This window comes from Pecten maximus, chromosome 12 (assembly GCF_902652985.1).
Source record: "Pecten maximus chromosome 12, xPecMax1.1, whole genome shotgun sequence".
NCBI lineage: Eukaryota > Metazoa > Mollusca > Bivalvia > Pectinida > Pectinidae > Pecten > Pecten maximus.
Genome location: NC_047026.1, coordinates 16,689,979 through 16,717,855, shown reverse-complemented (window position 1 = coordinate 16,717,855; position 27,877 = coordinate 16,689,979). Strand labels below are relative to the sequence as shown.

Sequence of the window (27,877 nt, the reverse complement as noted above, 5' to 3'; positions counted from 1 at the left end):
ACCAGTGGTTTTTGTAAATAGAGGTTACACAACGAGTGGTTGTTGTATATAGAGATGAGAACCAAGTGTTGTTGTATATAGAGGTTACACAACGAGTGGTTGTTGTATATAGAGGTTACATAACGAGTGGTTGTTGTATATAGAGGTTACACAACGAGTGGTTGTTGATATAGGGATGAAAAACCAGTGGGTGTTGTAGATAGAGGTTACACAACGAGTGGTTGTTGTATATAGAGGATACATAACAAGTGGTTGTTGTATATAGAGGTTACATAACGAGTGGTTGTTGTATATAGAGGATACACAACGAGTGGTTGTTGTATATAGAGGTTACATAACAAGCGGTTGTTGTATATAGAGGTTACACAACGAGTGGTTGTTGTATATAGAGGTTACACAACGAGTGGTTGTTGTATATACAGATGAAAAACCAGTGGTTGTTGTATATAGAGGTTACAAAACGAGTGGTTGTTGTATATAGAGACGAAAACCCAGTGGTTGTTGTATATAGAGGATACATAACGAGTGGTTGTTGTATATAGAGGTTTCATAACGAGTGGTTGTTGTATATAGAGGATACACAACCAGTGGTTGTTGTATATAGAGGATACACAACGAGCGGTTGTTGTATATAGAGGATACACAACCAGTGGTTGTTGTATATAGAGGTTACACAACGAGCGGTTGTTGTATATAGAGGATACACAACGAGTGATTGTTGTATATAGAGGTTACATAACGAGTGGTTGTTGTATATAGAGGATACATAACGAGTGGTTGTTGTATATAGAGGTTACACAACGAGTGGTTGTTGTATATGGTATTTCTTTGACTGCGCATTATGGACTTTTGGAATCCAACGGTTACGCAATCGATCATTGAAATGAAACCACAAGAACTCTCGGCGGTTAAATACTTTACTAGACGGTTAAATACTTTACTCTCGACGGTTAAATACTCTACTCGACGGTTAAATACTTTACTCTCGACAGTTAAATACTTTACTCGACGGTTAAATACTCTACTCGACGGTTAAATACGCTACTCGACGGTTAAATACTTTAGTCGACGGTTAAATACTTTACTATATAGAGATACACAACAAGTGGTTGTTGTATATAGAGGTTACATAACGAGTGGTTGTTGTATATAGAGGATACATAACTAGTGGTTGTTGTATATAAAGGTTACACAACGAGCGGTTGTTGTATATAGAGGATACACAACGAGTGGTTGTTGTATAGAGAATGCATAACGAGTGGTTGTTGTATATAGAGGATACATAACTAGTGGTTGTTGTATATAGAGGATACATAACTAGTGGTTGTTGTATATAAAGGTTACACAACGAGTGGTTGGTGTATATAGAGGTTACACAACGAGTGGTTGTTGTATATAGAGGTTACACAACGAGTGGTTGTTGTATATAAAGATACACAACCAGTGGTTGTTGTATATAGAGATAACACAACGAGCGGTTGTTGTATATAGAGGATACACAACGAGGGGTTGTTGTATATAGACGTTACACAACGAGTGGTTGTTGTATATAGAGGATACACAACGAGCGGTTGTTGTATATAGAGGATACATAACGAGTGGTTGTTGTATATAGAGGATACACGACCAGTGGTTGTTGTATATAGAGGTTACACAACGAGTGGTTGTTGTATATAGAGGTTACATAACGGGTGGTTGTTGTATATAGAGGATACATAACGAGTGGTTGTTGTATATAGAGGTAACACAACGAGCGGTTGTTGTATATAGAGATACACAACGAGTGGTTGTTGTATATAGATATACACAACGAGTGGTTAGTGTATATAAAGGTTACACAACGAGCGGTTGTTGTATATAGATGATACATAACGAGTGGTTGTTGTATATAGAGGTTACACAACGAGTGGTTGTTGTATATAGAGATACACAACCAGTGGTTGTTGTATATAGAGGTTACACAACGAGTTGTTGTTGTATATAGAGGTCACACAACGAGTGGTTGTTGTATATAGAGATACACAACCAGTGGTTGTTGTATATAGAGATACACAACGAGTGGTTGTTGTATATAGAGATACACAACGAGTGGTTGTTGTATATAGAGATACACAACGAGTGTTGTTGTATATAGATATACACAACGAGTGGTTGGTGTATATAAAGGTTACACAACGAGTGGTTGTTGTATATAGAGGTTACATAACGAGTGGTTGTTGTATATAGAGGTTACACAACGAGTGGTTGTTGTATATATAGATACACAACCAGTGGTTGTTGTATATAGAGGTTACACAACGAGTTGTTGTTGTATATAAAGGTTACACAACCAGTGGTTGTTGTATATAGAGGTTACACAACCAGTGGTTGTTGTATATAGAGGTTACACAACGGGCGGTTGTTGTATATAGAGGATACATAACGAGTGGTTGTTGTATAAAGAGGATACACAACGAGTGGTTGTTGTATATAAAGGTTACATAACGGGTGGTTGTTGTATATAGAGGATACATAACGAGTGGTTGTTGTATAAAGAGGATACACAACGAGTGGTTGTTGTATATAAAGGTTACATAACGGGTTGTTGTTGTATATAGAGGATACATAACGAGTGGTTGTTGTATAAAGAGATACACAACGAGTGGTTGTTGTATATAGAGGTTACACAACGAGTGGTTGTTGTATATAGACGTTACACAACGAGTGGTTGTTGTATATGGTATTTCTTTGACTGCGCATTATGGACTTTTGGAATCAAACGGTTACGCAATCGAACATTGAAATGAAACCACAAGGATACTTTACTCTCGACGGTTAAATACCTTACTAGACGGTTAAATACTTTACTCTCTACGGCTACATACTCTACTCGACGGTTAAATACTTTACTGTCGACGGTTAAATACTTTATTAGACGGTTAAATACTTTACTGTCGACGGTTAAATACTTTACTCTCGACGGTTAAATACTTTACTCTCGACAGCAAAATACTCTACTCGACGGTTAAATACTCTACTCGACGGTTAAATACTCTACTCGACGGTTAAATACTTTTACTCTCGACGGTTAAATACTTTACTAGACGGTTAAATACTTTACTCTCGACGGTTAAATACTCTACTCTCGACGGTTAAATACTCTACTCGACGGTTAAATACTCTACTCGACGGTTAAATACTCTACTCGACGGTTAAATACTTTAGTCGACGGTTAAATACTTTACTAGACGGTTAAATACTTTACTTAACGGTTAAATACTTTACTCGACGGTTAAATACTTTAATCGACGGTCAAATACTTTACTCTCGACGGTTAAATACTCTACTCTCGAGGGTTAAATACTCTACTCGACGGTTAAATACTCTACTCGACGGTTAAATACTTTAGTCGACGGTTAAATACTTCACTCGACGGTTAAATACTTTACTCTCGACGGTTAAATACTTTACTGGACGGTTAGATACTTTACTCTCGACGGTTAAATACTCTACTCTCGACGGTTAAATACTCTACTCGACGGTTAAATACTTTACTCTCGACGGTTAAATACTTTATTCGACGGTTAAATACTCTACTCTCGAGGGTTAAATACTCTACTCGACGGTTAAATAATCTACTCGACGGTTAAATACTTTAGCCGACGGTTAAATACTTTACTTAACGGTTAAATACTTTACTAGACGGTTAAATACTTTACTCTCGACGGTTAAATACTTTACTCTCGACAGTTAAATACTCTACTCGACGGTTAAATACTCTACTCGGCGGTTAAATACTCTACTCGACGGTTAAATACTTTACTCTCGACGGTTAAATACTCTACTCGACGGTTAAATACTCTACTCGACAGTTAAATACTTTACTCTCGACGGTTAAATACTTTACTAGACGGTTAAATACTTTACTCTCGACGGTTAAATACTCTACTCTCGAGGGTTAAATACTCTACTCGACGGTTAAATACTCTACTCGACGGTTAAATACTTTAGTCGACGGTTAAATACTTCACTCGACGGTTAAATACTTTACTAGACGGTTAAATACTTTACTAGACGGTTAAATACTTTACTCTCGACGGTTAAATACTTTACTTAACGGTTAAATACTTTACTAGACGGTTAAATACTTTACACTCGACGGTTAAATACTCTACTCGACGGTTAAATACTTTACTAGACGGTGAAATACTTTACTCTCGACGGTTAAATACTTTACTCGACGCTTAAATACTTTACTCTCGACGGTTAAATACTTTACTCTCGACGGTCAAATACTTTACTCGACGGTTAAATACTTTAATAAACGGTTAAATACTTTACTCGACGGTTAAATACTTTACTCTCGACGGTTAAATACTATACTAGACGGTTAAATACTTTACTCGACGGTTAAATACTTTACTCTCGACGGTTTAATACTTTACTAAACGGTTAAATACTTTACTCGACGGTTAAATACTTTACTCTCGACGGTTAAATACTATACTAGACGGTTAAATACTTTACTAGACGGTTAAATACTTTACTCTCGACGGTTAAATACTTTACTTAACGGTTAAATACTTTACTAGACGGTTAAATACTTTACACTCGACGGTTAAATACTTTACTCGACGGTTAAATACTTTACTAGACGGTTAAATACTTTACTCTCGACGGTTAAATACTTTACTTAACGGTTAAATACTTTACTAGACGGTTAAATACTTTACACTCGACGGTTAAATACTTTACTCGACGGTTAAATACTTTACTCGACGGTTAAATACTTTACTCGACGGTTAAATACTTTACTCTCGACGGTTAAATACTTTACTTAACGGTTAAATACTTTACTAGACGGTTAAATACTTTACTCGACGGTTAAATACTTTACTCTCGACGGTTAAATACTTTACTCGACGGTTAAATACTTTACTCTCGACGGTGAAATACTTTACTCGACGGTCAAATACTTTACTCGACGGTCAAATACTTTACTCGACGGTTAAATACTTTACTCGACGGTTAAATACTTTACTCTCGACGGTTAAATACTTTACTCGACGCTTAGATACTTTACTCTCGACGGTGAAATACTTTACTCGACGGTTAAATACTTTACTCGACGGTCAAATACTTTACTCGACGGTCAAATACTTTACTCGACGGTCAAATACTTTACTCGACGGTCAAATACTTTACTCGACGGTCAAATACTTTACTCGACGATTAAATACTTTACTCGACGGTTAAATACTTTACTAAACGGTTAAATACTTTACTCGACGGTTAAATACTTTACTCTCGACGGTTAAATACTTTACTCGACGGTTAAATACTTTACTCGACGGTTAAATACTATACTAGACGGTTAAATACTTTACTAGACGGTTAAATACTTTACTCTCGACGGTTAAATACTTTACTAAACGGTTAAATACTTTACTCGACGGTTAGATACTTTACTCTCTTTAATGTGCACTGATTATATTGTTTCTTAATACATTTTTGTTAATGTTACAATGTATTTTATCGTATTTGTTCACTGACAATATATGTTTCGGTAAACACATCAGTGTCTGCACATTCTACTCCTAATGACGTGAAAATTGCCAATGTAGTACAAAAATGTGTTTTCAATATGACTTCAAACCATTTTTACATTAGTAATTCTATAACAAAAGGCATGTCTTACTGCACGTGTAGATGAAAAATGTGTGATCAAAATAAAGCAGTAATGTGGAAAAAATATGAAATAGTACTTGCCCATTGTTGCGGGTATGCTCATTTCTCAGCCGCTTTATATATTACTCCACCACATAACATTACAAAACCACAAGTGTATCCCTCGAATGTACAGCGTGGCTATACACTTAATGCATCTATCGGGATTCGGAATAACAAACCTATCAAATTTTCACAAAGAATTCAATTGGTATTGGGTTACAAGCATACCTGAAAATATATAAATATATAAATTATAAGCTCCCTATCCCAATCGCCTCATTGATGTTATACATAAAAGTATTTATATGCTGTTGTCACTGAATTTGTAGACCTTGAGAGCAGTAGATCCCTGGTAAGAAGTAACCACGAACTCCTGTTTGGTTGGATGGACTACTATACACCACGGCCTGGTGATACCCGACAGCTCGGACAGTAATACCCTCCCACGTGACCCGTCAGGTGAAACGAGGTAAATGTTATTTGACATGTGACCAAAAACATACACATTGTTATCCCGGTCCAGTCCGATACCTACAGGATCTCTCAGACCACGATCCCTGTACCTGTAGACTACTGCGTCACTGTCTAGTCGTCTACACACTACGTCATTGTTATCTCTGTAGTATACAGTGGATGTAGATACTGCGAGGTATGTGTAAAGTCCTCCCTTCTTTATTGACTTGGTGACCTTCCCATCGATAGACATAACCTCCACACTATCTGGAGTACCGACCAGGATGTTGTCCCCGAGTACTGCTATACCCCAGGTATTAAGAGGACTACTGATCGTGTTGATTACGGACAGCTGACCATTCTGTAGTGTACATCTCAGTATCTGTTTCTGGTCTACAGCCACAAATATCTCATCAGCAGTACGTCCACGTGCTATATCTGTAGGTTTACCGTTAACTTTATATTCTGTCAAGTAGGAATAGTTATCATCAAACAGTAGGAGTCTACGGTTAATGTAATCTGTAATAAGTAATTCATTGTTGTCAGTAAAGATGCCTCCCATCAACCAAGGCTTGTTCATTCCTCCAAGTGTGCTGGTGTTAACCGTATGTACACAAGATACCGACCCGGTCCATACATCCACCGCGGTCGTTACTGGAGTAGTCTGGACTGTCAGATGCTGCAGAGAACCCATTAAGTCAGAAGTCGAAGTCGAGTCATCAAATGTTGTAGCGGAAAGCGTCGAAAGCAAAGTTCCAATCAAAGAATATATACGGTCATTTGCATTCTGCGACACTGGTGAAAGGGTCGAGGTGACGTCAACATTTCCCGCGGTTGTCATTTTCATGATTTCATCAATCGTTGTCTCTAGCTTCAGTGTGATGTCAAACTTATTTGGTTCTTTCTTTGTGTTTTGATCCATACGCCGGTAATGTCCCGATATCTGATGTTTTGTTTGTTCTCTCACGAAAAATCGGTGACGCTCTGATAACTGTTGATCTGAACGTGACATCAGTAGATGTGAATTTTCCGCGTTGATGTTGAATGTGTTGACATAGTTCCGTCGAGACGATAGCTGTTGTCTGTATGTTCTGCATTTATCCGCGAGATCGGATTGAAATCTTGCGTTGAGGCTATCGAGTTCGTCTTTAGCTTTCTGTATCCTGTCCGTCATTTCCGCAGAGACTTCCTTTTCTTTTGCGTTTAGCGTTGTTATCCCTAAATCGTCCTCATCTAACATCTTCTTTGTTTCCTCTGTTAGCTCCTTCCATTCTGTCTCACCGGGACTCTGTTTAGCCATTGTCTTCTTGATCACATCCTCCATTGGTTTAACATTGTTACATTGTCTGTGTGACACCGACACACAGATACTACAACACATAGCGCTGTGGTCTACACAGTACACGTCCAGGGGTTTTCCACTATGTTTATGACAGATTTCGTACACTTTTTCATCACAAAGTTGCCCAACATTCCCAGATATGGAGACAAGTCGATGATCAGCTGATGCCTTGCTCCGTTCATGATGAATTCGGCACCGTTTACAGAGCTTCTCATCACAGTCGGTACACGTGACCTCGGCAGGGATCGATTCTTGTCCTCGTTGGCAAGGGGCACAGAAATGGACATCAGACGGCTGGGCTGTAGGGGCAACAAGGAAATCACTTTCTGGAAAACATGTCGCCCATGTACTTACAGCTGTATTGACGTCATCAGGAGTGATTGGCGCCTCACAGACAGGACAAGGGAAGAAGTGCCGGTTCTCGTCTGATGTGACGTATTCCGCTTCGATATATGACGTCAGACATCGACAGCAGAAAGTATGACCACAAGGGAGCAGTCTCGGTTCTTTGTAGAGTGACGTACAAATCAAACATCTGTATTCCGGTCTCGGGTCGGCTTCTGCCATGTCTGTAAATAGATGGTGATATATAGATTCGTCTGGAATATATATCTGACACGATCTTTCCATGATGCGCATCAAGAACTGTCTAAAGTGTTTAAATGTAAAAATCACCGATTCAATAATATCAAGTATTCCCCTACGTTTACAAAAACTCTGGTAGATCATAGAATATATACAGTAGTCCCCCGGTATACCATCCCTTGTTATATCGCCAACCTCACATACCGCTATAATCGTGTAGGGAACGGATTTACCTACTGTATAAACCCCCTTAATACCGCCATACCCTAGTGTTCTATGTATAGGCAAAGCGTAATCATCGCTTGTCTTTTTATGTTTTAATTATGTGTCGTACCCTTGTTCTACTTCTCGAAAATGTTACAAAACGGCCTTTTACAAATACATAGTTGATGACTGTAATTTACAAATCCATTGACGTTAAAAGATACAAATAATACAGCCTGTGTTTCAGGTATACATCTGCTCATTGTAGGCCTATTGGCTCATGTGTATAATTAGTTTAACATTGTTTTTACGCAGAATACGGCTTTCTGATTGGTTGATTTTTTTTCATACCTCCACGAAATTAAAAAACAACCGAAAATGATTAAAAAAATGTGACGTCACAATACGGCCAATGGCATTACGTCTTGATTTATGAAAAAAGAATCCCTTATAAGATCAGTCAAATTGTACATAAAACATGTTTTTATTTTCCTTTTTTTTAATCCCCGTTAAATCGTCACCCGACTTATACCGCCAAAATCGCCACTGGACAAAATATGGCGATATAATGGGGGACGACTGTATATAGGTTATATCAGATTATATTTATTTACGTCAATCCCCGTTCTGATAAATTACATCAACTTCAACGACAATAACATAAAAGTACACGACGACATAATAATTTAATCATGATAATTATTTGAATGAAATTAATGAGCCAGTATAGAATTACAAAATGTGTTATGTAGATTCAAATCGCCCAGTTTGACACATGGTTTTCTATTAGCGGTTAGCAGGTCATGGACAACCATGTGGAAATCGATAGATATTAACTACATGTAGTATACAAGTAAAATTGTTTTCTACCTTGTTTTTCGAGTGTCCGACTAACTGAAATCTGACCATTTCGGAATGTTTCAAGGAGTCTAGCGACAATTCTGCGGTATAATATATATTAGAATCATACAAAAAAAAAAAAATAAATAAATAAAAAAGAAAATGGGCTCACGACTTTTCCCGAAATAAGGTATCACTGGGCTAATTGAGCTACTAACCTTGATTATAGGGTGTGATTTACAGACCAGACGAGTACCTGTGATGCATTTGTCGCTCATTCAAATATTGTTTTAAATCATATGATTAGTTAATATATACTGTCAGTTAATAACAACTCGTATATGATCTATTCCAGAAAGGAGTTATGAAAGTTCTAAAGATGTTGCAGTTTCGACTAAAGCGTTTCAAGGGAGGTAACTCGTAAAAAAATGCCAAGTTATACACAGGATATGATACAGTAGGTGAGCGTTAACACCGAGAAAACGTAGTATAGCGCGAAAACAATGAGAGGCATATTAACTTACAATGTAGCTTACTCTACCCCGGCCTCGAATGTATACAAACACAACAAATAAAATATAATTACCAATGATAACAAAATACTCGTATTATTTGATTTAATCTAACTTTTATCAAGTCACTTTCGGTTTTTGTAGGATTGCCACTATATCATATTAATCACATTTATTTTATACCAAATATAGTTATGTTTAAAGAATAATAACGATCAACCATTCATATAATCACAGTAAACCTTACCTTCTGGTAGTCGTCACGATGTTGGGGATATTTTCAATATTTTGGTGTCTACAAATGAGGTGTGCTGTGGGTGTTTCTCGGTTATCATCGACAAGACGAACGATAACTCATCTCCTAACAACTCCTCGTCCTAGTCAGTGTTACATAAAGTCTTAAATCTAACATTGTGTCTGCTATAATAGTGCTTATATGATCTCCTAACTAAACAAAGTTAATGTTCTCATCCATTTCCATGATTTGGTATAACGTGTTTTTGAATTCGCCTATGGTATCTAATTTCAAACTTAATACAACCTTTAGTAAGTCATATATATTTTCATTTGAGAATTGTTATGCACACATGTAACCAATGCTCTTACATAAGCACTATTTTCATTGGTATAAAAGTGACATGACAACTAAATCTGTTTAGATCTGTTGTTTCTTTCTTAATCATTTTCTTTTTCTATTTTTTTTCTTTTCTTTTCATTAGTCACAGTCTGGTTCGCTTATAAAGGAACATCGCTAAGTCTTTATAAGCCTAAACAACATCAAACATATCGCGATTCGTTATTGTGCCTTTAAGATCGAATAAAACTTCCTCAAAATTGTCCCCTGAAAAACAAACAAACAAGCAAGAATCCCAACACCAGTTTATGTGAGAGGAACCATCAACAGCCCATTAATAATAAAACGATAAATTAACATTCCCGGAATAGGTGTTCTATTGTTTCTTTATTTACTTTGTAGAAAGAACATACAGGTATGTCAATAATTCTAATCGTACAAAATACTTGTTTATGCTAATAATAGTTTGGAATTTAAACATCTGAGTGTTGAGTCTAGGGCTAGTTACAAAGAATTGATAATGTTGTTAATAAAAATCAAAGGACCATTTCATTTCTTTTATATACTTAATAGTTACCTTTTGTATAATTAATAGTTACCTTTTATATAATTAATAGTTACCTTATATATAATTAATAGTTACCTTTTATACAATTTATGCTTACCTTTTATGTAATTAATATTTACCTGTTATATAATTAATATTTACCTTTTATATAATTAATAGTTACCTTTTATATAATTGATAGTTTCCTTTTATATAATTAATAGTTACCTTTTATATAATTAATAGTTACCTTTTATATAATTAAGTTACTTTTTATATAATTGATAGTTTCCTTTTATATAATTAATAGTTACATTTTATATAATTAATAGTTACCTTTTATATAATTAATAGTTACCGTTGTAACTCTTTAACAAACAAATTATATATTGAGTCTATTTTGTACACCGTGGGAGTGTAGTAGTTGAATTATGATTTCTTCTGAAGGATCAGTGAGATAAAATGGCGGTCCTGATACCCTAAAACTTATTTATAACAAGTGAAATGTATTACGATTAGTTGGCTACAATATAACTTGAAGTTCAAGGTCACAGAAGTCAAATGACCGGTCAATGTAAAACGTTAAAGCGACCGTCAGACTGATTACAAATCTAAGATCATATCTTGGATAAAAATCCCTTATTTTGATCTTAATCAAATCTAGTATTGAAAAAATGAAATTGCACCTTCTAGATTTTGACATTTATTTCGACCTAAATTGATTTCCCTCATCGATGAGTCTTCGAAGGACGAAACAGCTGTATGATCTCCCTAGCATCACTGACGAGTCAGTCCTAGAAGGACGATGCATGATGTCCCTAGCATTACTGACGTATCCTAGAAGGACGAAACAGCTAAATGATGTCCCTAGTATTACTGACGTATCCTAGAAGGACGAAACAGCTAAATGATGTCCCTAACATCACTGACGAGTCCTAGAAAGACAAAACAGCTGTGTGATGTCCCTACTATCACTGACGAGGGATGGAACAGCTGTATGGTGGTTCTAACATCACTGACGAGTCCTAGAAGTACAAAACAGCTGTATGGTGTCTTTAGTATCAGTGACGAGTCCTAGAAGGACGAAACAGCTTTATGGTGTCTCTAACATCACTGACGAGTCCTAGAAGTACAAAAGAGCTGTATGGTGTCATTAACATCACTGACGAGTCATAGAAGTACAAAACAGCTGTATGGTGTCCCTAGTATCAGTGACGAGTCGTTGAAGGAAAATGCTAGAGAAACATACGGACGGTGTAAACTAGTACAGACGGCATCGAAACGAGTATTTTCATAATAAATATAAAGAATCGGAAAAAGGTTATAAATATTCTATGATTAAAAGTATTAAAACTTTTAGATATGATATTCGAAAAAAAACTTAAAGTTATGAGAAGTAAAAATCCATGGAGATATTAGAAGCAACTGAAAGCTGATGGGATACATGGTCTATACCTGAACGATCCTGAAGAGTTCATGACCCAAAATAGCGTTCATGGTTTGAAAAATATCCGTGCTAAATTAGAAAATGACTTGCATGTTTACTTAAAGCTTTTTATTATTACTTTATGCTGATGATACTTTACTTCTCTGACTGTCCAGCTGACTCTAGCTATTGGATGTTTACATTGAATGCTGTACACAATGGAAACTAAAAGTTGATATAGAAAAAAACTAAATGTACGGGTTTTCATTAAAAAAAAGTAGAACAATTGATCTTATTTTTATTTAATAATGAGGTGATACAGAACATGCATAACTATACCTATTGGGCCCGACATTTTGTCATAACCGCTTCTTTTAATGAAATAGAAAAATAAAATATCAAAAAGAAGGCAACTGTAGCAATGTACGATGTTATTAAGAAAGGCAGACAGCACAACTTATTGGTTCATTGTAAAAATGTGATTTATTTGAACAGATTGTCAAACCAATTTTGTAAATTATTACTTGGATTAAAAAATGGTACTCCTAATTATATGGTATATGGAGAACTCTACTTGAAATATCAGTAAAAACAAGAGTAATAACATGTTGGTCACAGTTGACTAATTCTAAATTGAGTAAAATGAATATTTAAATGTATAAATTTCTTTCTTACTGTCATCATTTTGATGATAAACCTGTTTCATACACAAGTTTTGTTAAACGTATCGTAAATCAATGTGGGATGAGTTACTTATGGAATATACAATATCCTTCTGTATGTAATCCAGTATGGCTAAAACATGTTATTATGTTAAGACTGTATGACCGGTACTTACAGAAATGGCAGAGGGATGCACACAATTTATCAAAAGCTGCATGTTATAGAATCTTTAAAAATAACTGTCACTTTAAAAATTGTTTACATACTTTCACTAATAAAGATAGAGTCACTTTTTGCATTTCGCTCTTTCAATCATAAATTCATGTTGAAACTGGCAGATGGCACCAGGTCGCGTATAATGTGAGAAACCTGCCACATTGTTTTAGTCCACAAATTGGTAATGAATTTAATTATTTTCTTGAATGTACAACATTTTTTCCTCAAATAATTTAATATATAGACAGATATCATTGGTGAAGACCAAATATTATTAAGTTTAATATACGGATGAATACAACTTATAATTTTAAAACACTTTGAACAAAAGGAGTACTTTGATAAGAATAATTAACAAATCGTTTGTCCTCCTTGATACAAATGTAAATGTAATGTTTTTAAACAATGCTGTGTATCGACCACAAACACTATAATAATTGTATATTGAATTGTGAATATATTTTGTTTTCGATGCAATATCATGTGAAAAGAGAAATAAATGAATTTGAATTTGAATCAAAACACATATATTTGATCATTAAGAACAACAACTATATCTGATTTATGACATTTATTTACATAATCATTATGAATAATTGATAGTCAGTTGTCAACAATGATAAAATTTATATTTAGTAACATTTGGACAAGTTTACCGTTTTAACAAGATACAAGTACATACGTTCTCTTGAGTTTGAACTAGAAGTCCATCTCCTACACCTAAAAACATTGCAGTGTCATGTTTACAAAAATAGCACTATTAGTAAATATGCAGTTACGGGTCGAAGGTCTTTATAAATGCTGTATCTTTAAATGGAATAGCTTTGCAATGAATTGTCTTTTTTTCTTTCAAAGAATTTTACGTTGACTTTTTCTCTTCTTTGAGCCTGCGCACCAGGATTTAGACTTGGAGCGGAAGTGACGTAAATCATTGGCATGGTTTTCATGAAACCTGGGCTTGTAACTCATTGGCTGACAGAGCTCCTACAGGAAAAAATATCGATCATAACATGCAGATCCAAGAAAAACATTACATATGTATACAGATAAATAGTTATATGAACACCATTTCAATACCATGACTTTTTTATAATGAAAATCCTAGGCACTGCGGTTCATAATCATATACATTTTAACTTTTAGGAAATGTTTAGATAAAAACACAATTAGAAAATTAATTGATTTTGTAAGAAGACTAACTGGTACTCTAATCAAATCGTTAACTAATATCCCTGGTACCCATCATTTCAGATCTTGGCAACAAAATGACACCTTTTGTTTGGGAAAACAGTATAATTGACTAGAAATTGCTATCCCTCAAAACCTTTATGTACAAGTGTTCAAACAATATCTCCATTTTGACCAATTAGAGCCTCCTTACATTTCCATAGTAACGGTTCTGGTAACACTGCAATGTATGGGGACTGATATTTTATCCCACTTGATCAAGTTTGACAGAAATTGATCTAAGGTCTTATAAGCTATTTATCATTACATACAATTTCAAATGTATTCCTAACTTCGTTGTGGGGAGAATGATTACCTTGTGGGCCTCGTAGAAACCTTTGTACCCATCATGCAACAGATACACTTCCGGGAAGTTCAAAAATGGGTATCGGTCATTGTTCAGCTCTCTATCTTTGCTTTGGAGGAACCTGGACCTCGGAAAAATGAACACCTGATTGAAAACTTGTGTTACAACGAATCTTGGACCTTTAAATTTTCAGAAAAAAACTACAAAAAAAAAAAAATAAAACCTGGATATCAATTATGAAACAGTTTGACTAAAATAAGACTAAATCAATTATTGGTGTTGACTTAAACAAGATTAAATCAATTATTGGTGTTTACTAAAATAAGACTAAATCAATTATTGGTGTTGCCGTTTAAAACAATTGAAATATTTTCTCACATTTTTGGACCTCTCTCTGAAGAGAATTCACAATGGAATATAAGCATATGTCTTTCGCTCTCTGCGCTTGTGCGGGACATTAAAAGATCCTTGATGTTGTCATGTGTGAGAAGGTTCTCGGCATTCTGAAGGCAAAGAAAAGATCTATAACATTAAATCTTTATTGCCAAATATATCATCTAATTATTGGTTATTTTTGTATACATGATACAGGGAATAATGTTTCATCAGTATCTTATATTTCTTCAAAATGTCAATAACTTATAATGATAGCAAATGATCTTCCTGTTTATAGCCAGAATGTTACTAGATAATTAAGTTTTAATTGTAAATAATAATTATATTAATCAAATTCGCTTCATGTCTTAACCTACCTTTATATGACCGCCGTCATACTCGTAAGGGTATCTACAGTCGATGATGCGATAGCTACTGATGACGTCATCATATCGTCCCGCCAAAACATGAGACATAGTCTCTGGTGTGATGCTCTTAAGGTCGGAGTGTTTACCGGGAATTGTGGGTAAACTGTATGTAGTTTCACTATTTCCTGTCAGATTGTCTTCCCCGACTAATCGCTCAACAGCGGAAATGACGTCATGGCATGCATTTTCAGCAGGATGATCCTACAATTTGGAGACAACCATGTTAGATTTTTTCAAATGACATTTTCTTCCTGTTAATGTTAGATTTCTTAAAGTATTGTTATTACTAGAACTATTTCATCTTATTAATTCTAAACGTACATATTAAAGTAAAGTTTCTTTGCCTACCCCAAATGACAGCGACTTGCTGAGAACACGTGACGATGACGTAGTTGGTTTCTGAGATTGTCTTGGTTTCTTGGTGATGGATCCGTCATCATCTCCGTCAAAGAGACGCTTGGATTTCTCGAACAAATATCTTCGGACACTGTAGGACTGAAAAATGAGGAGGAATCTACACATCACATAACAACATTGCTAGCAGGGACACACCACCTACTCACACACAAGGTCGAGAAGGCCGATGTAGCGCAACGGGCGATTGGGTGTCGTAGATCGTGAGTTCGAGACCCGGTTGTATTGCAGTGTATCGTAGAGGAACGGAAATTACAAGTCGAATTTTAATTAGATTGGGTCTAAAAGGGCCGAATTGATCCCGGAAGTAACAGTTTATACTTCTGAACTTAATCCATCATCACACTAAACTAACATCCATTCTCAAAAACTGGTAAACAAAAATATCATTGAACGAGATACAAATGTATGTTATCAACAATCAAGATGTTACATATCATCCCCAACAAAGTTGAGGCACATTCGAAACCGTAGCAGAGACAGTTGAAGGGAGGGTCTTTGATAATACTAAGGTTGCTGGTTCGAAACACAGCCATAGATTGATAAAGACTTTGCTACCAAATGTACAGTGTTTTCTCGACAAAGGAATGTCTCCTCTAATAAATACCCGATAGAGGGAGATCTCTTTATATAAATACCCGAGGGAGAGCGATCTCTTCTATATAAATACCCGAGAGAGGGAGATATCCTCTATATAAATACCCGAGAGAGGGAAATCTCCTCTATATACATAGCCGAAAGAGGGAGATCACCTCTATATAAATACCCGAGAGAGGGAGATCTCCTCTATGTAAATAGCCGAGAGAGGGAAATCTCCTCTATATAAATAGCCGAGAGAGGGATATCTCCTCTATATAAATACCCGAGAGAGGGAGATATCCTCTATATAAATACCCGAGAGAGGGAGATCTCCTCTATATAAATACCCGAGAGAGGGAGATATCCTCGATATAAATACCCGAGAGAGGGAGATCTCCTCTATGTAAATACCCGAGAGAGGGAGATCGCCTTTATATCAATGGGCAAGAGAGGGAGATATTCTATATATACATAGCTGAGAGAGGGAGATCTCTATGTGAATAGCCGAGAGAGGGAGATCTCTATGTGAATAGCCGAGAGATTTGGTTTGTTTTTGTTTAACGTCCTACTAACAGCCAGGGTCATTTAAGGACGTGCCAGGTTTTGGAGGTGGAGGAAAGCCGGAGTACCCGGAGAAAAACCACCTGCCTATAGTCAGTACATGGCGACTGCCCAACGTAGGTTTCGAACTCGCAACCCAGAGGTGGAGGGCTAGTGATAAAGTGTCGGGACACCTTAACCACTTGGCCACCGCGGCCCCTAGCCGAGAGAGGGACATCTACTCTATATAAATAGCCGAGAGAGGGATATCTCTTCTATATAAATAGCCGAGAGAGGGAGATATCCTCTATATAAATACACGAGAGAGGGAGATCTCCTCTATATAAATACCCGAGAGAGGGAGATCTCCTATTTATAAATAGCCGAGAAAGGGAAATCTTCTCTATATAAATACCCGAGAAAGGGAGATCTCTTCTATATAAATACCTGAGAGAGGGAGATATCCTCTATATAAATATCCGAGAAAGGGAGATCACTTCTATATAAATACCCGAGAAAGGGAGATTTCCCCTATATAAATACCCGAGAGAGGGAGATCTCCTCTATATAAATACCCGAGAGAGGGAGTTCTCCTCTAAATAAATACCCGAGAAAGGGAGATCGCCTCTATATCAATATCCGAGGGGGAGATTTCTTGTTTATCAATACCCGAGAGAGGGAGATATCCTCTTATTAAATAGCCGAGAGAGGGAGATCTCCTCTAATAAATACCCGATAGAGGGAGATCTCTTTATATAAATACCCGAGGGAGAGCGATCTCTTCTATATAAATACCCGAGAGAGGGAGATATCCTCTATATAAATACCCGAGAGAGGGAAATCTCCCCTATATACATAGCCGAAAGAGGGAGATCACCTCTATATAAATACCCGAGAGAGGGAGATCTCCTATATATAAATACCCGAGAGAGGGACATCTCCTCTATATAAATAGCCGAGAGAGGGATATCTCCTCTATATAAATACCCGAGAGAGGGAGATATCCTCTATATAAATACCCGAGAGAGGGAGATATCCTCGATATAAATACCCGAGAGAGGGAGATCTCCTCTATGTAAATACCCGAGAGAGGGAGATCTCCTCTATATAAATACCCGAGAGAGGGAGATCGCCTTTATATCAATGGGCAAGAGAGGGAGATATCCTATATATACATAGCTGAGAGAGGGAGATCTCTATGTGGATAGCCGAGAGAGGGAGATCTCTATGTGAATAGCCGAGAGATTTGGTTTGTTTTTGTTTAACGTCCTACTAACAGCCAGGGTCATTTAAGGACGTGCCAGGTTTTAGAGGTGGAGGAAAGCCGGAGTACCCGGAGAAAAACCACCTGCCTATAGTCAGTACATGGCGACTGCCCAACGTAGGTTTCGAACTCGCAACCCAGAGGTGGAGGGCTAGTGATAAAGTGTCGGGACACCTTAACCACTTGGCCACCGCGGCCCCTAGCCGAGAGAGGGACATCTACTCTATATAAATAGCCGAGAGAGGGAGATCTCCTCTATATAAATACCCGAGAGAGGGAGATCTCCTATTTATAAATAGCCGAGAGAGGGAGATATCCTCTATATAAATACCTGAGAGAGGGAGATCTCTTCCATATAAATACCCGAGAGAGGGAGATATCCTCTATATCAATAGATGCGAGAGGGAAATCTCCTCTATATACATAGCCGAGAGAGGGAGATATCCTCTATATAAATACCCGAGAAAAGGAGATATCCTCTATATAAATACCCCAGAGAGGGAGATCTCCTATATATAAATACACGAGAGAGGGAGATATCCTCTATATAAATACCCGAGAGAGGGAGATCTCCTATATATAAATACACGAGAGAGGGAGATCTCCTCTATATAAATAGCCGAGAGAGGGAGATATCCTCTATATAAATACCCGAAAAAAGGAGATATCCTCTATATAAATACCCGAGAGAGGGAGATCACCTCTATATAAATACCCGAGAGAGGGAGATATCCTCTATATAAATAACCGAGAGAGGGAGATCTCCACTATATAAATTCCTGAGAGAGGGAAATCTCCTCTATATAAATACCCGAGAGAAGGAGATCTCCGCAATATAAATACCTGAGAGAGGGAAATCTCCTCTATATAATTAGCCGAGAGAGAGATATCTTCTCTATGTACATAGCCGAGAGAGGGAGATCCCCTCTATATAAATAGCCAAGAGAGGGAGATCTCTTCTATATAAATACCCGAGAGAGGGAGATATCCTCTTAATAAATAGCCCAGAGAGGGAGATCTCCTCTAATAAATACCCGATAGAGGGAGATCTCTTTATATAAATACCCGAGGGAGAGCGATCTCTTCTATATAAATACCCGAGAGAGGGAGATATCCTCTATATAAATACCCGAGAGAGGAAAATCTCCTCTATATACATAGCCGAAAGAGGGAGATCACCTCTATATAAATACCCGAGAGAGGGAGATCTCCTATATATATAAATACCCGAGAGAGGGAAATCTCCTCTATATAAATAGCCGAGAGAGGGATATCTCCTCTATATAAATACCCGAGAGAGGGAGATATCCTCTATATAAATACCCGAGAGAGGGAGATTCCCTCTATATAAATACCCGAGAGAGGGAGATATCCTCGATATAAATACCCGAGAGAGGGAGAACCCCCATTTATGTAAATACCCGAGAGAGGGAGATCTCCTCTATATAAATACCCGAGAGAGGGAGATCGCCTTTATATCAATGGGCAAGAGAGGGAGACATCCTATATATACATAGCTGAGAGAGGGAAATCTCTATGTGAATAGCCGAGAGAGGGAGATCTCTATGTGAATAGCTGAGAGATTTGGTTTGTTTTTGTTTAACGTCCTACTAACAGCCAGGGTCATTTAAGGACGTGCCAGGTTTTGGAGGTGGAGGAAAGCCGGAGTACCCGGAGAAAAACCACCTGCCTATAGTCAGTACATGGCGACTGCCCAACGTAGGTTTCGAACTCGCAACCCAGAGGTGGAGGGCTAGTGATAAAGTGTCGGGACACCTTAACCACTTGGCCACCGCGGCCCCTAGCCGAGAGAGGGACATCTACTCTATATAAATAGCCGAGAGAGGGATATCTCTTCTATATAAATAGCCGAGAGAGGGAGATATCCTCTATATAAATACACGAGAGAGGGAGATCTCCTCTATATAAATACCCGAGAGAGGGAGATCTCCTCTTTATAAATAGCCGAGAGAGGGAGATCTCCTCTATATAAATACCCGAGAAAGGGAGATCTCTTCTATATAAATACCTGAGAGAGGGAGATATCCTCTATATAAATACCCGAGAAAGGGAGATCGCCTCTATATAAATATCCGAGAGGGAGATTTCTTCTATATAAATACCCGAGAGAGGGAGATCTCCTCTTAATAAAAACCCGAGAGAGGGAGATATCCTCTATATAAATACCCGAGAAAGGGAGATATCTTCTATATAAATACCCGAGATAGGGAAATCTCTTCTATAAAGATACCCGAGAGAGGGAGATCTCCTCTATATAAATACCCGAGAGAGGGAGATATCCTCTATATAAATACACGAGAACGGGAGATCTCTTCTATATAAATACCCGAGAAAGGGAGATCTCCTCTATATAAATAGCCGAGAGAGGGAGATATCCTCTATATAAATACCCGAAAAAAGGAGATATCCTCTATATAAATACCCGAGAGAGGGAGATCACCTCTATATAAATACCCGAGAGAGGGAGATATCCTCTATATAAATAACCGAGAGTGGGAGATCTCCACTATATAAATTCCTGAGAGAGGGAAATCTCCTCTATATAAATACCCGAGAGAAGGAGATCTCCGCAATATAAATACCTGAGAGAGGGAAATCTCCTCTATATAATTAGCCGAGAGAGAGATATCTTCTCTATGTACATAGCCGAGAGAGGGAGATCCCCTCTATATAAATAGCCAAGAGAGGGAGATCTCTTCTATATAAATACCCGAGAGAGGGAGATATCCTCTTAATAAATAGCCCAGAGAGGGAGATCTCCTCTAATAAATACCCGATAGAGGGAGATCTCTTTATATAAATACCCGAGGGAGAGCGATCTCTTCTATATAAATACCCGAGAGAGGGAGATATCCTCTATATAAATACCCGAGAGAGGAAAATCTCCTCTATATACATAGCCGAAAGAGGGAGATCACCTCTATATAAATACCCGAGAGAGGGAGATCTCCTATATATATAAATACCCGAGAGAGGGAAATCTCCTCTATATAAATAGCCGAGAGAGGGATATCTCCTCTATATAAATACCCGAGAGAGGGAGATATCCTCTATATAAATACCCGAGAGAGGGAGATTCCCTCTATATAAATACCCGAGAGAGGGAGATATCCTCGATATAAATACCCGAGAGAGGGAGAACCCCCATTTATGTAAATACCCGAGAGAGGGAGATCTCCTCTATATAAATACCCGAGAGAGGGAGATCGCCTTCATATCAATGGGCAAGAGAGGGAGACATCCTATATATACATAGCTGAGAGAGGGAAATCTCTATGTGAATAGCCGAGAGAGGGAGATCTCTATGTGAATAGCTGAGAGATTTGGTTTGTTTTTGTTTAACGTCCTACTAACAGCCAGGGTCATTTAAGGACGTGCCAGGTTTTGGAGGTGGAGGAAAGCCGGAGTACCCGGAGAAAAACCACCTGCCTATAGTCAGTACATGGCGACTGCCCAACGTAGGTTTCGAACTCGCAACCCAGAGGTGGAGGGCTAGTGATAAAGTGTCGGGACACCTTAACCACTTGGCCACCGCGGCCCCTAGCCGAGAGAGGGACATCTCCTCTATATAAAAAGCCGAGAGAGGGAGATCTCTTCTATATAAATAGCCGAGAGAGGGAGATATCCTCTATATAAATACACGAGAGAGGGAGATCTCCTCTATATAAATACCCGAGAGAGGGAGATCTCCTCTTTATAAATACCCGAGAGAGGGAGATCTCCTCTATATAAATACCCGAGAAAGGGAGATCTCTTCTATATAAATACCTGAGAGAGGGAGATATCCTCTATATAAATACCCGAGAAAGGGAGATCGCCTCTATATAAATATCCGAGAGGGAGATTTCTTCTATATAAATACCCGAGAGAGGGAGATCTCCTCTTAATAAAAACCCGAGAGAGGGAGATATCCTCTATATAAATACCCGAGAAAGGGAGATATCTTCTATATAAATACCCGAGATAGGGAAATCTCTTCTATAAAGATACCCGAGAGAGGGAGATCTCCTCTATATAAATACCCAAGAGAGGGAGATCTCCTCTATATAAATAGCCGAGAGGGGTTGATTTCCTTTATATAAATATCCGAGAGAGGGATATCTCTTCTATATCAATACCCAAGAGAGGGATATCTCCTCTTAAAAAATAATAGAGAGAGGGAGATGTCCTCTATGTAGATACCTGAGAGAGGGAGATATCTTCTATTTAAATACCCGAGAGAGGGAGATATCTTCTATATAAATACCCGAGAGAGGGAAATCTCCTCTATATAAATACCCGAGAGAAGGAGATCTCCGCTATATAAATACCTGAGAGAGGGAAATCTCCTCTATATAAATAGCCGAGAGAGAGAGAGACCTCCTCTATGTACATAGCCGAGAGAGGGAGATCTCTTCTATATAAATAGCCGAGAGAGGGAGATATCCTCTATATAAATACACGAGAGAGGGAGATCTCATCTATATAAATACCCGAGAGAGGGATATCTCGTCTTGATAAATAGCCGAGAGAGGGAAATCTCCGCTATATAAATACCTGAGAGAGGGAGATCTCTTCTATATAAATAGCCGAGAGAGGGAGATATCCTCTATATAAATACACGAGAGAGGGAGATCTCATCTATATAAATACCCGAGAGAAGGATATCTCCTCTTTATAAATAGCCGAGAGAGGGAAATCTCCTCTATATAAATACCCGAGAAAGGGAGATCTCTTCTACATAAATACCTGAGAAAGGCAGATCCCTTATATATAAATACCCGAGAAAAGGAGATCTCCTCTATATAAATACCCGAGAGAGGGAGATATCCTCTATTTAAATACCCGAGAAAGGCAGATCGCCTCTATATAAATATCCGAGAGGGAGATTTCTTCTATATAAATACTCGAGAGAGGGAGATCTCCTCTTAATAAATAGCCGAGAGAGGGAGATTTCCTCTATATAAATACCCGAGAAAGAGAAATCTCTTATATATAAATACCCGAGAGAGGGAGATATCCTCTATATAAATACCCGTGAAAGGGATATCTCTTCTATATAAATACCCGAGAGAGGGAGATATCCTCTATATAAATACCCGAGAAAGGGAGATATCTTCTATATAAATACCCGAGAAAGGGATATCTCCTCTATATAAATACCCAAGAGAGGGATATCTCCTCTTAATAAATACTCGAGAGAGGGAGATGTCCTCTATGTAAATACCTGAGAGAGAGAGAGAGATCGAGAGATCTTCTATATAAATAGCCGAGAGAGGGAGATATCCACTATATAAATACCTGAGAGAGGGAAATCTCCTCTATATCAATACCTGAGAGAAGGAGATTTCCTCTATATCAATACCCGAGAAAGCGAAATGTCCTCTATATGAATAGCCGAGAGAGAGAGAGAGAGATCTCCTCTATGTACATAGCCGAGAGAGGGAGACCTCTATGTGAATAGCCGAGAGAGGGATATCTCTATATAAATACCCGAGAAAGGGAGATCTGTTCTATATAAAATACGTGAGAGAGGGAGATATCCTCTATATAAATACACGAGAGAGGGAGATCTCCTCTATATAAATACCCGAGAGAGGGAGATATCCTCTTTATAAATAGCAGAGAGAGTGAAATCTCCTTGATATAAATACCCGAGAAAGGGAGATCTCCTCTATATAAATACCCGAGAAAGGGAGATATCCTTTATATAAATACCCGAGAAAGGGAGATTTCTTCTATGTAAATACCCGAGAGAGGGAGATCTCCTCTATTTAAATACCCGAGAAAGGGAGATCGCCTCTATATAAATATCCGAGAGGGAGATTTCTTCTTTATAAATACCTGAGAGAGGGAAATCTCCTCTTAATAAATAGCCGAGAGAGGGAGATCTCCTCTATATAAATACCCGAGAAAGGGAGATCTCTTATATATAAATACCCGAGAAAGGGAGATATCCTCTTTATAAATACCCGAGAAAGGGAGATCTTTTCTATATAAATACCCGAGAGAGGGAAATCTCCTCTATATCAATACCCCCGAAATGGAGATATCTTCTATATAAATACCCGAGAAAGGGATACCTCCTCTATATAAATACCTGAGAGAGGGAGATCTCTTCTATATAAATACCCAAGAGAGGGATATCTCCTCTTAATAAATACTCGAGAGAGCGAGATGTCCTCTATGTAAATACCCGAGAGAGATAGAGAGAGATCTTCTATATAAATACACGAGAGAGGGAAATCTCCACTATATAAATACCTGAGAGAGGGAAATCTCCTCTATATCAATACCTGAGAGAAGGAGATCTCCTCTATATAAATATCTGAGAGAGGGAAATCTCCTCTATATAAATAGCCGAGAGAGAGAGAGAGATCTCCTCCATGTACATAGCCGAGAGAGGGAGATCTCTATGTGAATAGCCGAGAGAGGGATATCTCTATATAAATACCCGAGAAAGGGAGATCTGTTCTATATAAATACGTGAGAGAGGGAGATCTCCTCTATATAAATACCCGAGAAAGGGAGATCTCCTCTATATAAATACCCGAGAGAGGGGGATCTCTTCTATACAAATACATGAGAGAGGGAGATCTCCTCTATATAAATATCCGAGAGAGGGAGATCTCCTCTATATAAATACCCGATAGAGGGAGATCTCCTCTATATAAATTCCCGAGAGAGGGATATCTCCTCTATATAAATACCAGAGAAAGGGAGATCTCCTTTATATCAATACCCGAGAGAGGGAGATATCTTCTATATAAATACTCGAGAGAGGGAGATCTCCTCTATATAAATACCCGAGAGAGGGGGATCTCTTCTATGTAAATACCTGAGAGAGGGAGATCTCCTCTATATAAATACCTGTGAGAGGGAGATATCCTCTATATAAATACTCGAGAGAGGGAGATCTCCTCTATATAAATACCCGAGAGAGGGAGATCTCTTCTATGTAAATACCCGAGAGAGGGAGATCTCCTCTTAATAAATAGCCGAGAGAGGGAGATATCCCGTATATAAATACCCCAGAAAGGGAGATCTCTTCTTTATAAATACCCGAGAGAGGGATATCTCCTCTATATAAATACCCGAGAGAGGGAGATCTCCTCTATATAAATACCCGAGAGGGGTTGATCTCCTCTATATAAATACCCGAGAAAGGGAGATCGCCTCTATATAAATACCCGAGAAAGGGAAATCTCTTCTATAAAGATACCCGAGAGAGGTAGATCTCCTCTATATAAATACCCGAGAGAGGGAGATATCTTTTATATAAATACCCGAGAGAGGGAGATATCCTCTATATAAATACACGAGAACGGGAGATCTCTTCTATCTAAATACCCGAGAAAGGGAGATCTCTTCTATATAAATACCGAAGAGAGGGAGATCTCCTCTATATAAATAGCCGAGAGGGGTTGATTTCCTTGATATAAATACCCGAGAGAGGGATATCTCTTCTATATCAACACCCAAGAGAGGGATATCTCCTCTTAATAAATAATAGAGAGAGGGAGATGTCCTCTATGTAGATACCTGAGAGAGGGAGATATCTTCTATTCAAATACCCGAGAGAGGGAGATCTCTTCTATATAAATACCCGAGAGAGGGAAATCTCCTCTATATAAATACCCGAGAGAAGGAGATCTCCGCTATATAAATACCTGAGAGAGGGAAATCTCCTCTATATAAATAGCCGAGAGAGAGAGATCTCCTCTATGTACATAGCCGAGAGAGGGAGATCTCTATGTGAATAGCCGAGAGAGGGAGATCTCCTCTATATAAATAGCCAAGAGAGGGAGATCTCTTCTATATAAATAGCCGAGAGAGGGAGATATCCTCTATATAAATACACCAGAGAGGGAGATCTCATCTATATAAATACCCGAGAGAGGGATATCTCCTCTTTATAAATAGCCGAGAGAGGGAAATCTCCTCTATATAAATACCCGAGAAAGGGAGATCTCTTCTATATAAATACCTGAGAGAGGGAGATATCCTCTATATAAATACCCGAGAAAAGGAGATCTCCTCTATATAAATATCCGAGAGAGGGAGATATCCTCTATTTAAAGACCCGAGAAAGGGAGATCGCCTCTATATAAATATCCGAGAGGGAGATTTTTTCTATATAAATACCCGAGAGAGGGAGATCTCCTCTTAATAAATAGCCGAGAGAGGGAGATCTCCTCTATATCAATACCCGAGAAAGGGAGATATCTTCTATATAAATACCCAAGAGAGGGATATCTCCTCTTAATAAATACTCGAGAGAGGGAGATGTCCTCTATGTAAATACCTGAGAGAGAGAGAGAGAGAGAGAGATCTCTTCTATATAAATACCCGAGAGAGGGAGATCTCCAATATATAAATACCTGAGAGAGGGAAATCTACTCTATATAAATACCTGAGAGAAGGAGATTTCCTCTATATCAATACCTGAGAAAGGGAAATCTCCTCTATATACATAGCCGAGAGAGAGAGAGAGATCTCCTCTATGTACATAGCCGAGAGAGGGAAATCTCTATGTGAATAGCCGAGAGAGGGATATCTCTATATAAATACCCGAGAAAGGGAAATCTCTTCTATAAAGATACCCGAGAGAGGGAGATCTCCTCTATATAAATACCCGAGAGAGGGAGATATCTTCTATATAAATACCCGAAAGAGGGAGATATCCTCTATATAAATACACGAGAACGGGAGATCTCTTCTATATAAATACCCGAGAAAGGGAGATCTCCTCTATATAAATACCCAAGAGAGGGAGATCTCCTCTATATAAATAGCCGAGAGGGGTTGATTTCCTTTATATAAATATCCGAGAGAGGGATATCTCTTCTATATAAATACCTAAGAGAGGGATATCTCCTCTTCAAAAATAATAGAGAGAGGGAGATGTCCTCTATGTAGATACCTGAGAGAGGGAGATATCTTCTATTTAAATACCCGAGAGAGGGAGATCTCTTCTATATAAATACCCGAGAGAGGAAAATCTCCTCTATATAAATACCCGTGAGAAGGAGATCTCCGCTATATAAATACCTGAGAGAGGGAAATCTCCTCTATATAAATAGCCGAGAGAGAGAGATCTCCTCTATGTACATAGCCGAGAGAGGGAGATCTCTTCTATATAAATAGCCGAGAGAGGGAGATATCCTCTATATAAATACACGAGAGAGGGAGATCTCATCTATATAAATACCCGAGAAAGGGAGATCTCTTCTATATAAATACCTGAGAGAGGGAGATATCCTCTATATAAATACCCGAGAAAAGGAGATCTCCTCTATATAAATACCCGAGAGAAGGAGATATCCTCTATTTAAATACCCGAGAAAGGGAGATTGCCTCTATATAAATATCCGAGAGGGGAATACCTCTATAAAAAAATAACCGAGAGAAAGGAGAAACTCCTCTATTAAATACAAAACCATTTAAAAGCCGGAGAAGGGATCTCCTCTATAAATAAAAATTTCCCGAGAGAGGGAATTTTATAGGGGAAAACTCCTTTTATAAATAAAAAACCTTTTAATACCCGGGGGAAAGGGAGACCCTTTAAAACCAAAGGGGGATTCCTCTTATAAAAAAAATTCCAATAAATACCCGAAAGGGAAAAAAGGGGAAAAAGGAGGGAATTTTTATTTTCCATTTTTTAATCCTTCC

General features: G+C 37.9%; 2 protein-coding genes across 3 annotated transcripts in view; both read right to left on the bottom strand.

Moving 5' to 3' along the window:
• Nucleotides 1–5,403: 5,403 nt before the first annotated feature.
• The window catches only part of LOC117339168, a 77,279-nt gene continuing 54,805 nt past the window's right edge, over nt 5,404–27,877 (bottom strand). The window contains exons 1-2 of one of the 2 annotated variants that reach the window (XM_033900608.1): nt 9,893–9,969; nt 5,404–8,073 (exon numbers count right to left, since the gene is read on the bottom strand). In XM_033900608.1, the coding sequence (XP_033756499.1) occupies nt 6,011–8,071 (2,061 nt within the window). In that variant the 5' untranslated portion in view covers nt 8,072–8,073; nt 9,893–9,969 and the 3' untranslated portion in view covers nt 5,404–6,010. Of the gene's footprint in view, nt 8,074–9,892; nt 9,970–27,877 lie in introns of those variants that run through there. The other variant, XM_033900607.1, reaches the window with a different exon arrangement.
• On the bottom strand, nt 13,731–16,183 carry LOC117339693 (M-phase inducer phosphatase-like). Its single transcript, XM_033901411.1, has 6 exons — nt 16,178–16,183; nt 15,757–15,903; nt 15,358–15,609; nt 14,984–15,108; nt 14,615–14,732; nt 13,731–14,055 (listed from the first exon to the last, which is right to left on the bottom strand). The coding sequence occupies exons 1-6, from the start codon at nt 16,181–16,183 to the stop codon at nt 13,921–13,923; spliced, it is 783 nt and encodes a 260-aa protein (XP_033757302.1). The 3' UTR covers nt 13,731–13,920.

Excerpts from the sequence above, each read along its gene's own strand:
- LOC117339693 (XM_033901411.1), bottom strand. Across the intron at positions 15,610-15,756 it reads GCAAGTCGCTGTCATTTGGG|GATCATCCTGCTGAAAATGC; the intron begins GTAGGCAAAGAA and ends TCCAAATTGTAG. Across the intron at positions 14,056-14,614 it reads GTTTCTACGAGGCCCACAAG|GAGCTCTGTCAGCCAATGAG; the intron begins GTAATCATTCTC and ends TTTTTCCTGTAG.